General features: G+C 39.2%; 1 protein-coding gene and 1 pseudogene across 1 annotated transcript; both read left to right on the plus strand.

Moving 5' to 3' along the window:
- The first annotated feature begins 605 nt into the window (after nt 1-605).
- LOC116891811 lies at nt 606-2,808 on the plus strand (annotated as a pseudogene).
- Nucleotides 2,809-13,762: 10,954 nt separating this feature from the next.
- Nucleotides 13,763-14,734, plus strand: LOC116893187 (olfactory receptor 52N5-like). The gene has a single exon (XM_032895090.1). It carries the CDS (start codon nt 13,763-13,765, stop codon nt 14,732-14,734), a length of 972 nt encoding a protein of 323 aa, XP_032750981.1.
- Nucleotides 14,735-14,813: the final 79 nt, after the last annotated feature.

Raw genomic sequence — 14,813 nt, forward strand, 5'->3', positions numbered from 1 at the left:
AAGAAATCAGACAACAAAAGGAAGTCAAAGAGATACAAATTAGAAAGGAAGAAGTCAAAATATCACTATTTGCAGATGGTATGATAGTATACTTAAGTGATCCCAAAAGTTCCAGCAGAGAACTTCTAAGCCTGATAAACAACTTCAGCAAAGTGGCTGGGTATAAAATTAACTCAAAAATTCAGTAGCCTCCCTCTACTCAAAGGATAAACATGCTGAGAAAGAAGTTAGGGAAACAACACACTTTGCAATAGTCACAAATAACATAAAATACATTGGTGTGACTCTCACCAAGCAAGCAAAAGATATGTATGACAAGAACTTCAAATCTCTGAAGAAATTGATGATTTCAGAAGATGGAAAGACCTCCCATGCTCATGGATTGGCAGGATTAATATAGTAGAAATGGCCATTTTGCCAAAAGCAATCGACAGATTCAACACAATCCCCATCAAAATTTCAACTCAATTCTTCATAGAGTTAGAAAGAGCAATTTGCAAATTCATTTGGAATAATAAAAAACCTAGGATATCGAACGCAGAGCCATATCTCTGGTGTCTGCATGGTCTCATTGTCAGCACAGCCAGGCCTACACGCAAGCAACCATGTCTAAGGGACCTGCAGTTGGGATTGATCTTGGCACCACCTACTTCTGTTTGGGTATCTTCCAGCATGGAAAGATTAAAATAATTGCCAGTGACCAGGGTAATTGCACAAGGCCGAGCTATGTTGCTTTCACTGACACAGAATGATTAATTGGGGATGCGGCCAAGAATCAGGTTGCAATGAACTCCACCAATACAGTTTTTGATGCCAAACATCTGATCAGACTTAGGTTTGATATGAAGCACTGGCCCTTCATGTTAGTGAATGATGCAGGCAGGCCCAAGGTTCAAGTTGAATACAAAGGGGAGACAAAAAGTTTCTACCCTGAGGAAGTGTCCTCCATGGTCCTGAAAAAGATGAAGGAATTTGCAGAAGCTTACCTAGGAAAGACTGTTACCAATGCCGTGGTCATAGTGCCAAATTACTTCAATGACTCTCAGCAGCAGGCAACAAAAGATGCTGGAACTATTGCTGGCCTCAATGTACTTTGAATTATCAATGAACCAACTGCTACTGCTATTGCTTATGGGTTCGATAAGAAGGTTGGAGCTGAAAGGAATGTTTTGATTTTTTACTTGGGAGGTGGCACTTTTGATGTGTCAGTCCTCACTATCAAGGATGCAATTTTTGAAGTCAAATCAACAGCTGTAGACACCTACTTTGGTGGATAAGACTATGACAATCAAGTGGTCAACCATTTCTTTGCTGAGTATAAGCGAAAGCACAAGAAAGACATCAGTAAGAACAAGAGAGGTATCCAGCATCTCTGCACTGCCTGTGAATGGGCCAAGTGCACCCTCTTCTCCTGCATCCAGGCCAGTATTGAGATGATTCTCTCTATGAGGGAATTGACTTCTACACCTCCATTACCAGTGCTCAATTTGAAAAATTGAATGCTGACCTGTTCTGTGGCACACTGGACCCTGTTGAGAAGGCCCTTCAAGATGCCAAACTAGACAAGTCGCAGATCCATGATATTGTCCTGGTGGTTGGTTCTACCAGAATTCCCAAGACTCAGAGAATTCTCCAAGACTTCTTCAATGGAAAAGAACTGAATAAGAGCAATAACCCTGATAAAATTGGTGCCTATGGTGCAGCTGTCAGGGCAGCCATTCTATCTGGAGACAAGTCTAAGAATGTACAGGATTTGCTGCTCTTGAATGTCACTCCTCTTTTCTTGGGATTGAAATTGCTGGTAGAGTCGTGACTATCTTCATCAAGCACAATACCACCATTCCCACCAAACAAACTCAGACTTTCACCACCTACTCTGACAACCAGCCAGGAATACTCATCCAGGTGTATGAAGGTGAAAGGGCCATGACCAAGGACAACAATCTACTTGGAAAGTTTGAGCTCACAGGCATACCTCCAGCACCCGGTGGGATTCCCAGATTAAGGTTACTTTTGACATTGATGCCAATGGCATCCTCAATGTTTCTGCTGTAGATAAGAGCACAGAAAAGGAGAACAGTATCACCATCACCAATGACAAGGGTCGCTTGAGTAAGGAGGATATTGAGCAAATGATCCAAGAACCTGAGAAGTACAAAACTGAGGATGAGAAGCAGAGAGCTAAGGTTTCCTTCAAAAATTCACTGGAGACCTGTGCCTTCAACATGAAAGCAACTAATGAAGATGAGAAACTTCAAGGCAAGATCAATGAAGACAGACAGAAGATTCTTGACAACTGCAATGAAATCATTAGCTGGCTGGATAAGAACCAGACTGCAGAGAAAGAAGAGTTTGTGCATCAGTAGAAAGAACTGGAGAAAGTCTGCAACCATATAATTACCAAGTTGTACCAGAGTGCAAATGATCCAAGAACCTGAGAAGTACAAAACTGAGGATGAGAAGCAGAGAGCTAAGGTTTCCTTCAAAAATTCACTGGAGACCTGTGCCTTCAACATGAAAGCAACTAATGAAGATGAGAAACTTCAAGGCAAGATCAATGAAGACAGACAGAAGATTCTTGACAACTGCAATGAAATCATTAGCTGGCTGGATAAGAACCAGACTGCAGAGAAAGAAGAGTTTGTGCATCAGTAGAAAGAACTGGAGAAAGTCTGCAACCATATAATTACCAAGTTGTATCAGAGTGCTGGTGGCATGCCTGGAGGAATGCCTGGTGGCTTTCCTGGTGGAGGAGCTCCTCCATCTTGTGGTGCTCCTTCAGGTCCCACCATTGAAGAGGTAGACTAAGTCAGTCCAAGTAGAAGATATAGCATTGTTACAAAGGGACAAAAACAAGTAACATGGAACAATAAAACTATTTAAATTGGCACTAAAAACCCAACAGAATAGTGAAAACTATCATCAACAATAAAAGAACTTCTGGAGGAATAACCATCCCAGACCTCGAGCAGTATTACAGAGCAATAGTGATTAAACAAAAGCTATATAGTGTTGGTACAGAGACAGGTAGGTAGATCAGTCAAATAGAATTAAGACCCAGAAATGAACCCACACACCTATGGACACTTGATCTTTGTCAAAGGAGCTAAAATCATCCAGTGGAAAAAAAGAGTATTTTCAACAAATGGTGCTGATTCAACTGGAGGTCAGCATGTAGAAGAATGCAAATTGATCCATTCTTATCATCCTGTACAAAGCTTAAGTCCAAGTGGATCAAGAACCTCCACATCAAACCAGATACACTCAAACTAATAGAAGTAAAAGTAGGGAAGTTGCTCAAACACATGGACACTGGAGAAAATTTTCTGAACAAAACACAAATAGCTTATGCTCTAAGATCAAGTATCAACAAACTATCATCATAAAATTGCAAAGCTTCTGTAAGGCAAAGAACTCATTAGGGAAAAATGGCAACCAATATATTGGGAAAACATCTATACCAATCTTACATCTGATAGAGGGCTAATATCTAAAATATACAAAGAACTCAAGAAGTTAGACATCAAAGAGCCAAATAACCCTATTAAAATGGGGTACAGGTTGGGGATTTAGCTCAGTAGTAGAGGGCTTGCCTAGTAAGTGCAAGGCCCTGGGGTTCAGTACCCAGCTCCAAAAAAAAAAAAAAAAAAAAAAAAAAAAAAAAATGGGGTACAGAGCTAAACGAAGAATTATCAGCTGAGGAATATTGAATGGCTGAGAAATACCTAAAGAAATGATCAACATCCATAGTCATCAGGGAAATGCAAATCAAAACAACCCTGATATTCCACCTCACACCAGTCAGAATGGCTAAGATAAAAGACTCAGGTGACAACAGATGCTGGCAAGGATGTGGAGAAAGAGGAACACTCCTCTATTTTTGGTGAGATTGCAAACTGGTTACGAACACTTTTGAAATCTGTCTGCAAGTTCCTCAGAAAATTGGACATTCCACTACCTGAGGACCCAGCTATAACTCTCCTGGGCATATACCCAAAAGGTACTCCAACATACAACAAAGACACATGCTCCATTATGTTCACAGCAGTCTTATTTATAATAGTCAGAAGCTGAGAAGAACCCAGATGTCCTTCAATAGAGGAATGGATACAGAAAATCTGGGATATCTACACAATGGAATACTAATCAGCTATCAAAAACAATGACTTCATGAAATTCATAGGCAAATGAATTGAACTAGAAAGTATCATCCTGAGTGAGGTAACTCAATCACAGAAAAACACACTTGGTATGCATGCATTAATAAGTGAATATAAGCCCAAAAGTTCAAATTACCCAAGATGCAATCCACAGACCACATGAAGCTCAAGAAGGAAGACCAAAGTGCAGATGCTTCAGTCCTTCTTAAAAGGGGGAACAAAAATATTAATAGGAGGGATATGCAGACAAAGTTTTAAGCAGAGACTGAAGGAACGGTCATTCCAAGCCTGCCCCACATTGGTATAAAGTCCATATATATATATATATATATATATATATATATATATATATATATATATATATATATATGTGTGTGTGTATATATCTCCACCAAAACTAGTTAAGATCGATGAAGCTAAGAAGTGCATGCTGACAGAAGCCTAAAATAGCTGTCTCCTGAGAGGCACAGCTAGAGTATGTCAAATACAGAGGTGAATGCTAGCAGCAAACCATTGAACTGAGAATGGAGTCCCTGTTGGAGGAATTAGAGAAAGGATTGAAGGAGCTGAAAGGGCTTTCAACCCTTTAAGAACAACAGTACTAAACAACCAGAGCTCCCACAGACTAAACCACTATCCAAAGACTATACATTGACAGATCCATGGCTCCAGCTGCATATGTAGCAGAGGATGGCCTTATTGGGCACTAATGGGATGAGAGCCATTGGTCCTGCCAAGGCTGGAACCCCAGTGTAGGGGAATATCAGGGGGAGGGGAGATTGTTGAAGAGGGAAAACACCCTTATAGAAGAATTGGAAGGGGGGCAGGAGAGGGGACTTATGTCTGGAAAACCGGGAAAGGGAAATAAATTTGAAATGTAAATAAAAAATATCCAATAAACAAAAAAGAAAAAAAATTATGGGGCACATGAAGAAAAAGAAAAAGAAATGTTCAACATCCTTAGTCATCAGGGAAACACAGATCAAAAAAAAAACCCCTGAGATTTCATCTCACACTAATCAGGTTGGCTAAGATAAAAAACTCAGGTGACAACAGATGCTGGCGAGGATGTGGAGAAAGAAGAACTCTCTTCCACTGGTGGGATTGCAAGCTGGTATAACCACTTTGGTAATCACTCCTTAGAAAATTGGTAATGATTCCTTAGAAAATTGGACATAGTACTACCTGAGGTAACCCAATCATAAAAAAACCACACATAGTATGCACTCACTGATAAGTGGATATTAGCCCAAAAGGTTGAATTACCCAAGTTACAATCTACAAGCCACATGAAACTCAAGAAGGATAACCAAAGCACGGATCCTTCAATTCTTTTTAAAAGGGGAAACAAAAATATTCATAGGAGGGATATGCAGAGTTTGGAGTAGAGACTGAAGGAATGGCCATTCAGAGCCTGTCCTACCCGAGGATACAGCCCATATATATATATAGTGTATATATATATACACTAAAACTAGAAAATATTGATGAAGTCAGAAATGCATGCTGACAAGAGACTGATACTTCTGTCTCTTAAGAAGCTTAGCCAAAGAATGTCAAATACAGAGGTGAATGCTAATATCAAACCATTGAACTGAGAACTGAGTCTCTGTTGGAGGAATTAGAAAAAGGATCAAAGGAGCTGAAGGGGCTTGCAACCCAATAAGAACAATACCAGAGAACCAGAGCTTCCAGGGATTAAACCACTACCCAAAGACTACACATGGACAGATCCATGGCTCCAGCTGCATATGTAGCAGAGGATGACCTTGTTGGGTACCAATGGGAGGAGAAGCCCTTGGTCCTGCTATGGCTGGATCTCCCAGTGTAGGGGAATGTCAGGGGGTGTTTGAAGGGGGTGTGGCTGGGGAGGGGAAACACCCTTGTAAAAGAAGTGGAGGCGGGGATAGGGGGCTTATGGGCAGGAAACCTGGAACGGAAATAACATTAGAAATGTAAATAAAAAATATCCAAAAGAAAATAATTTTAAAAAATGACCCATACTTCTGCTGTATCCAAGAAACACACCTCATTATCAGGACAGACATTAGCTCAGAATAAAGGATTGGAAAAATATAGCAAGCAATAGACTTAACTAGCAAGCATGTATATTCATTTTAATATCTAACAAATTAGGCTTCAAACCAAGGTTAATTAAATGATATGGGAGAAAGACATCATATACTACATAAGGGAAAAAAATCTACCAACATAATATTCCAATTCTTAACATCTGTACCCCAAACACAAGGTTTGTAAAAGAAACATCTTATATCACATACTACTTACACTCACACACTGAGAGTGGGAGACTTTAATACCCTACTCTCACCAATAACCAGGCAATCCAGACAATCTTACAAATATACAGGGAAAAAAATATTGCTACAACAAAGCAACACACACACACACACACACACACACACACACACACACACACACACCTTGCTCGTTTCTTGAATCCATTTGCTTAGATGACCTTTTCCCATCCTTTGTTTACTTTAAGGTAAAGTGTATTTGTTGGTGGCAAATGTTGGTAGATGAACACTGTCACTTAGCCCACTTTCCAGATTAGTCTGTGTCTTTTGATTGGCTAATTGAGACTATTAATATTCAGAATTATTATTGAAAAGTGCTTATTATATACTGACATTTGTCCATTTTGCAGTGTTTTATGCTTCCCTGTTTGTGGTCTGCTTAAACAGTATTAGTATGTTTTGTGAGTTAAGAATGGGGCTAAGAATAGCTCAGGATTCAAGTGAGTTTGTTCATCTCATAGATTAGAGTCTGATTCCAAGCAGCCATATTGAACACTTCACAACTGCCTATAACTATAGCTCCAGCAGATCCTTCAACCTCTTGTTACCTCCTGCAGTCACACAGACATACATGTACATAAATATAAATAAGAACGCAGATCGATCCATGCTTATCACCCTGTACAAAGCTTAAGTCCAAGTGGACCAAGGACCTCCACATCAAACTGGATACACTCAAACTAATAGAAGAAAAATTGGGGAAGCATCTCGAACACATGGGCACTGGAGAAAATTTCCTGAACAAAACAGCAGTGGCTTATGCTCTAAGATCAAGAATCGACAAATGGGATCTCATAAAACTGCAAAGCTTCTGTAAGGCAAAGGACACTGTTGTTAGGACAAAACAGTGACCAACAGATTGGGAAAAGATCTTTACCAATCCTACAACTGATAGAGGGCTTATATCCAAAATATACAAAGAACTCATGAAGTTAGACTGCAGGGAGACAAATAACCCTATTAAAACTGGAGTTCAGAGCTAAAGAAAGAATTCACAGCTGAGGAATGCCAAATGGCTGAGAAGCACCTAAAGAAATGTTTAACATCTTTAGTCATAACGGAAATGCAAATCAGAACAACCCTGAGATTTCACCTCACACCAGTGAGAATGGCTAAGATCAAAAACTCCTGCAACAGCAGATGCTGGTGAGAATGTGGAGAAAGAGGAACACTCCTCCATTGTTGGTGGGATTGCAGACTGGTACAACCATTCTGGAAATCAGTCTGGAGGTTCCTCAGAAAATTGGACATTGCACTACCCGAGGACCTAGCTATACCTCTCTTGGGCATATACTCAAAAGATGCCCAACATATAACAAAGACACATGCTCCACTATGTTCATAGAGCCTTATTTATAATAGCAAGAAGCTGGAAAGAACCCAGATGCCCTTTAACAGAGGAATGGATACAGAAAATGTGGTACATCTACACAATGGAATACTACTCCAGTATCAAATACAATGACTTTATGAAATTCATAGGACAATGGATGGAATTGGAAAATATCATCCTGAGTGAGGTAACCCAATCACAGAAAAACACACATGGTATGCACTCATTGATAAGTGGCTATTAGCCCAAATGCTTGAATTACCTTAGATGCCTAGAACAAATGAAACTCAAGACAGATGATCAAAATGTGAATGCTTCACTCCTTCTTTAAAAGGGGAACAAGAATACCCTTGGCAGGGAATAGAGAGGAAAAGATTAAAACAGACACAGAAGGAACACCCATTCAGAGCCTGCCCCACATGTGGCCCATACATATACAGCCACCCAATTAGACAAGATGGATGAAGCAAAGAAGGGCAGGCTGACAGGAACCGGATGTAGATCGCTCCTGAGAGACACAGCCAGAATACAGCAAATACATAGGCAAATGCCAGCAGCAATCCACTGAACTGAGAATGGGAACCCCGTTGAAGGAATCAGAGAAAGGACTGAAAGAGCTTGAAGGGGCTTGAGACCCCATATGAAAAACAATGCCAAGCAACCAGAGCTTCCAGGGACTAAGCCACCACCCAAAGACTATACATGGACTGACCCTAGGCTCCAACTGCATAGATAGCAATGAATAGCCTAGTAAGGGCACCAGTGGAAGGGAAAGCCCTTGGTCCTGCCAAGACTGAGTCCCCAGTGACCGAGATTGTTGGGGGGAGGGCGGTAATGTGGGAAGGATGGGTAGGGGACCACCCATATCGAAGGGGAGAAGGAGGGGTTAGGCGGATATTGGCCTGGAAACCGGGAAAGGTAATAACAATTGAAATGTAAATAAGAAATACCCAATTTAATAAAGATGGAGAAAAAGTTTTTAAAAATATTGTTAAAGTTAAAGAATCAGTTACAACTTACATCACATGATAAAATTGCAACTCTCAACCTCTCAAGCCATCTTAACAGAAATCCCCCCTTCTAGCTTTTCTGTATTCTACAACAATTAATGTTGTATACTGGCTTTCCTTAGAAAGTAATGAAGAAGAGGAGGAGGAGGGAGGAGGAGGAGGAGGAGGGAGGAGGAGGAGGAGGAGGAGGAGGAGGCGGAGGAGGAGGAGGAGGAGGAGGAGGAGCAGGAGGAGGAGGAGGACAAGGAGGACGAGGAGTATGGAGGAGGATGAGGAGGATGAGGATGAGGGACGAGGAAGAGGACGAGGACGAGGAAGAGAAAGATTGGGAGGAGTTATGGAAGGAGTGGGAGGAGGAGGAAGAGAAGGAAGGGAGAAAGGAAGGAATAAAGAACTAGAAACTTCTACCAATTTTGTTCACTGGCTCATGCCTTCATGATACAAAAGAAACTCCAAAAACTATGGTTACAGTACTTGGAAAATTTAGCCATTCATAAATATAAACAAAATCTCAATAATATGTATTTCTATTAGAAATTTCTATTATTTTTAACTGTCTTTTTTTTTCTTTTAGGCAATGACTCTCTACCATTTTTGAGCTCACAATATAAGTAATTATTCATGAAATCATGTACATTGATAACCTTACTTTTTAAAAAAAAATATTTTGACCATATTTCCCCCTAAGTTCTTCCAGAACTTCACTTCCCCTTAAAATAAAAACCAAATAAACATCAAAGAACAAAAAAAACAAAAATTAAACCAAACAATAAAACAAAAACCTGATAAAATGAAACAGACACACAAACATACACGCATGCACGCACGCACGCACGCACACGCCATAAAGTTCATTTTGTTTTTAATTATTCCAACCAAAAATTTCTAACTTTTAATCCCATCATTATATGGAAGTTATATCCTGAATATCTCTCCTTTGGGGTTTAGTTGTGATTAAGAAAAGCCTTTTTTAAAATTCTCCATATATGCAAAGCCTTTTATTTCCCATATGACTGTGTGACCTCTGGGGGCTCTTAGCCCCTGTTTTACATATAGACTTGGCACTTCAGAGGATACAAGATTATGTATGTTTCCCCTGGAATCTCAACTGGGCAATATACTTCTGATCTTCTGTCTATAAAGTAAAGCAGCTGTTGCCATCATATAATCCTGAATCCTATCCCTGACATGAGTGGTCTTCAGGCTCCTTCTCTACAGCTTTATTTAAGGTAAAGAATCCGCAACCCAGGCAATCCCATCCTTGGCTTGTCATGCAGCAAACCTAAGTGTCATTTCATTCTACCTGTATCATAACAAGAACCAAATGGGTCAGAAACTGACCTGTCAAGGATATAGTCTGTCAAAATTAAGAAGAGTATGCTCTTGCCATATTCAAATGGGTAAGGTGGGCAGTCTTATCTCAAGGTGAAATGCTCTTGACATCTCTTTTAGAAAAATAGGAAAGCCTTCATTTATTTATTCATTTGTTTCAATGATTTGTTACCAGAGATAAATATGTAGGATTATGCAATAAACTCACTAAGACCCCTAAATCAAAGGATAAGTGGATCAGCACTACAACTAACCACTAGGATCTCATTCCCTTTCTTCAGTCACACAATGAGCAACCAATCAACACTTTAATTCACCAGAGTATTTTTTAATGGAGGTATTCTCCTCATTCCAGGTAACAGATTTAACCAATGCACTAAAACAATTGACAGATCAGTGTACGGATACCCTATTAATTGTCCTAGTAGAGGTGCTTAGATTACTGCCACTGTTGAAATGAAGCTGTGTTGGTAACAAAGAGAAAGAGGGGATTATGGCTTTGTGTTTGTTTCACCAGCATTTTTTTTTCACAAAATTCTACATTCTTGGGAAAGCTGTGGATATATTCTCTTGGCTAGCTATTATAGCCGTGGTAATATTAAGTTGGTAGTCTCATTATGTGAGATCAAGGTAACAATTTAAATAATAATTAAGAAACAGTAAATGGATGACTATACATAATCAAAAGGAACTGTTAATTTTTTTTATTCAGGCTTATTGACCAACGTTAGAGTTAAATTTGCTGTTTATGAGGAAAGAGAACCTAGAAACAGCGGAGAATAGACTTAGATTGAGCCTCAAGAGTCAGCACTGGTGCTGTTGCCCTGCAATGGCAGATATCTGATGTGTCTTTCAAAGTTTAGCAAGATAGACTCCCTACATTAAGACATTTAAGCTCAGTGATGGCACATCCTTCTTGTCACATTGAAATTGACATTTTGAGGTACAAGCCACAGCTAAGCAGAAATTGTATCAGAGAGTCTAAACACCCACTTCCTGGACCTGCTTATTCCTGATGTTTTACTCCAGTAGATTGGAAAAAGGAGTGGTCAGATAGATCATGAGATTGTATTTTGTGACTTTGTTCCTGAATTCCTAAGATAAAATGTTTCTGGCCTGGCCCCTTACTAGAAATATTACTAGCAGGAGAGCGAAAAAAAACAAAACAAAACCAAGAAGGCCAGTCTTCTTGTCTCTCTTGACTTGGACACTTGGACCAAGCGATAATACAAAGGCGCCTGTTTTCTGTTTTAGCAGCCAGAGGCAAGCATGGGTGCGGCAGGGCTTTGCATCAAATGGCTGCCCAGTGCAGGATGAGGACCCAGCAGAAGCAGCAGTGGTAGCATCAGGCTCTGTGCTTCCCAGGAGGTCCTGGAGCTCTGGTCTCTGGCTCAGGTAATGCACTCATTGTCATCAAAGGGGCGCAGAAAATGTGAGTGCTGTCAGAGCATGGATGTGCTATGCTCTTTCATTAAATGCTAAATTGAATAAATGAGAGAGTAACTCACCCAGTCTGTGTGCTCATAAGTCTGGCATTACCTTCACAAGAAGTTTTAACTAGTGGAACCAATAGATTGTCTAAGTGAGGAAAAAAAATCACAGAATTTTGCCCAAATTAACCACTACTAGAAGATAAATTAAAGAGTCTGTGTTTAATGGGAGGAACCCACCCCATGCTCTTGAAAGCAGTTGTCTTTTTAAAGAATGACATGCTAGCCCTGCTTCAAAAAGACTTCTTGAGATAAGTGGGCAGCCTGCATGTCTCTAGAACACTTGTATTTCTGTTCCACTATGATTTATTCAAGGGAATTTCCTTTCTTAGATATATGCTTTTAACATCCTTTTAAAAGATACATTTTATGAAGTCCCATCCCTAGACAAAGAACTACAGACAAATACTGAGCACTGGGAGGAGAATTAGCCTCTCCCAGGGATGAGCCCCCTTATTGGTTCTTGAATGCAGAATGGTCAGCCTTGAAACCATATGCACATCAACAACAAAAATCGATTTAGCAAATTGAATTTATATATATATATATTTGTACACATATACACAAATATATATAAACATATATAATTTTAAAAGATTAGATGCTAGCAACCTGATAGTAGAGGCATGAAGGAGCCTTGAGGAAGGAGGAGGGGAGAAAAGTTATGTAATTCTTTCTCTTAAAATATTAATTTAGTTACTAACCTGTAGATATATTTCTGAGATCTCTATTCTGTTCCATTGGTTTATATGTCTGTTTTTGTGCCAGTATGATGTTGTTGAAATTACTATAGTTGTGATATATTGCATTTATTGACTTTTATGGTATGCTGAGTCCTTTCCTCTCTTGTTCAACAGTGGTTGGTCATACTGAGTGATGTTTTTAATGTTCTAAAGTTGCTAGTATGTTATTGAAGGTTTTCACACTTAGGTTATGGAAGATATAAACCAGTTTCCTCCCTTTTTTTCTTTTTCTCTTTTTTCTTGTTTCTTTCTTTCTCTCTTTCTTCTTTTTCCTCTCTATCTCTTTCTTTTTCCCCTTCCTTTTATTTCATTCCTTTTTATTTCTTTTACCTTCTCTCCTTTTCTTTCTAGATATCTATCTGCCTTTGGCATCAGGATAATGATAGTTTCATAAAGTGAGTTTAGAAATAGTGCCTTCTCTTCATACTGTCCACTGTTTAATTTAACTTAGGAGCGAAACTAAGTTGTTACTGATCTAATTACTTTGCTAGTATGCTATGTTTTTCATAATAAATTATTCTTAGATTATGCAGAGTAAGTCACACTATTGGTGCAGAATGAACTGAAATGCAGATAGAAGCTATGTAATAAAAATAATTATAATCTTCTCATTACATGCTGACACACGAAATTAATTTAATGTGAAAATATTAAGGGTGTTCTTCACATATAATAACTTATTACTATAAGTTGTGTCCTCTTTAAAGGCAAGTTACATAGTAGCGAGACTAAGAAGTACCAGTGTCTTGCATGAATACTGTTTTTAATTAGTATATATAAATTATACATAATAGATTTCATTGTACTGTTATTATACACTTACATAATGTGTTTTAACCATATTCCCCCATTGTTCTCCCTTGTCTTCCTCCAATATTTACTGATCCCCTCAGCTTCCTCTTCTACTCATGTCTTTTAAAAAATTAGTGAATCATTGAGTTTCATTAAAGATAATTATCAGATTACAGTGAGAAGAAATTTACAGAAGTATGTCAGCTTACCAGTGACTGATTCTGAGTGTGTGTGTGTGTGTGTGTGTGTGTGTGTGTGTGTGTGTGTGTGTGAGAGAGAGAGAGAGAGAGATAACCCTATGAAACATCTCAGTTCCTCAGTTTTTTGCTTCTATTTCATGGTAAAATCAATCTAAGCTTAGGCTTTAAAATTCCATTTAAATAATTTTAAAAGCCATTAAATTATTGCCTAGATTATTAGTGTCATTCAATAACTGCTCCTTTAGCTGACCCTACTCATAAGTGTAATTCTATTATAGTTTTAAGTTTTCATCTGGAAAGCCATTGATTAAGATTTTATGTTTTAATTCTTTTTTCTCAGGATAGAGTCTTCTGGAACAATAGCGTGTGTCTACTGAATTAGCTATGCTGGTTTCCAACAACTCATATGAAGCCCCACAGTCTTTCATTCTTAATGGAATTCCTGGTCTAGAAGCAGTGCACATATGGATCTCCCTCCCACTTTGTACAATGTACATCATCTCCCTAGTAGGCAACCTTGGTCTTGTGTACCTCATTTACTATGAGGAATCCTTACATCGCCCAATGTACTTCTTTCTGGCCATGCTTTCTCTCATTGACCTGTTTACCTGCACGACTACTCTCCCCAATGCTCTCTTCATTTTCTGGTTCAAACTCAAGGAAATTAACTTCACTGCTTGCCTAGTTCAGATGTTCTTTGTGCATGGATTCACAGGTGTGGAGTCTGGGGTGCTCATGCTAATGGCCCTGGACCGCTATGTGGCCATTTGCTACCCACTACGCTATGCTACCATACTTACCAACCCTGTTATTGCTAAAGCTGGACTTGCCACCTTCTTGAGAGGTGTGTTACTGATGATTCCTTTTCCATTCTTGGTTAAACGTTTGCCCTTCTGCAAAAGCAATGTCATCTCCCATACATACTGTGACCACATGTCTGTTGTAAAGTTATCCTGTGCCAGCATCAAAATCAATGTCATTTATGGTCTCATGGTTGCACTCCTGATTGGAGTGTTTGACATTTGTTGTATATCTGTGTCCTACACTATGATCCTCCGGGCAGTGGTCAGCCTGTCCTCCGCAGATGCTCGGCAGAAGGCCTTCAGCACCTGCACAGCCCACATATCTGCTATCATCATCACTTACGTTCCAGCCTTCTTCACCTTTTTTACTCATCGTTTTGGAGGTCACACCATCCCACCTTCTCTTCACATCATTGTGGCTAATCTTTATCTTCTTCTTCCTCCAACTCTAAATCCCATTGTTTATGGGATGAAGACCAAACAGATCAGAGATAGCATCATTAAATTTTTTCATGATGAAAAGGTTCAAGGTAACCCAAGAAAATTTTCATGACCTTTTGAAAGTAAGCAGAGGAATGATGAATAAAACTATAACAAGGAAAAAACCATAAATGTTTTCCATTACCTCTTCA

The sequence above is a fragment of the Rattus rattus genome, chromosome 2 (assembly GCF_011064425.1).
Source record: "Rattus rattus isolate New Zealand chromosome 2, Rrattus_CSIRO_v1, whole genome shotgun sequence".
Taxonomy (NCBI): domain Eukaryota; kingdom Metazoa; phylum Chordata; class Mammalia; order Rodentia; family Muridae; genus Rattus; species Rattus rattus.

What these genes read in the sequence shown, in the direction of transcription:
- LOC116893187 (XM_032895090.1), top strand. Translation starts at nt 13,763, where the DNA reads ATGCTGGTTTCCAACAACTCATATGAAGCCCCACAGTCTTTCATTCTT.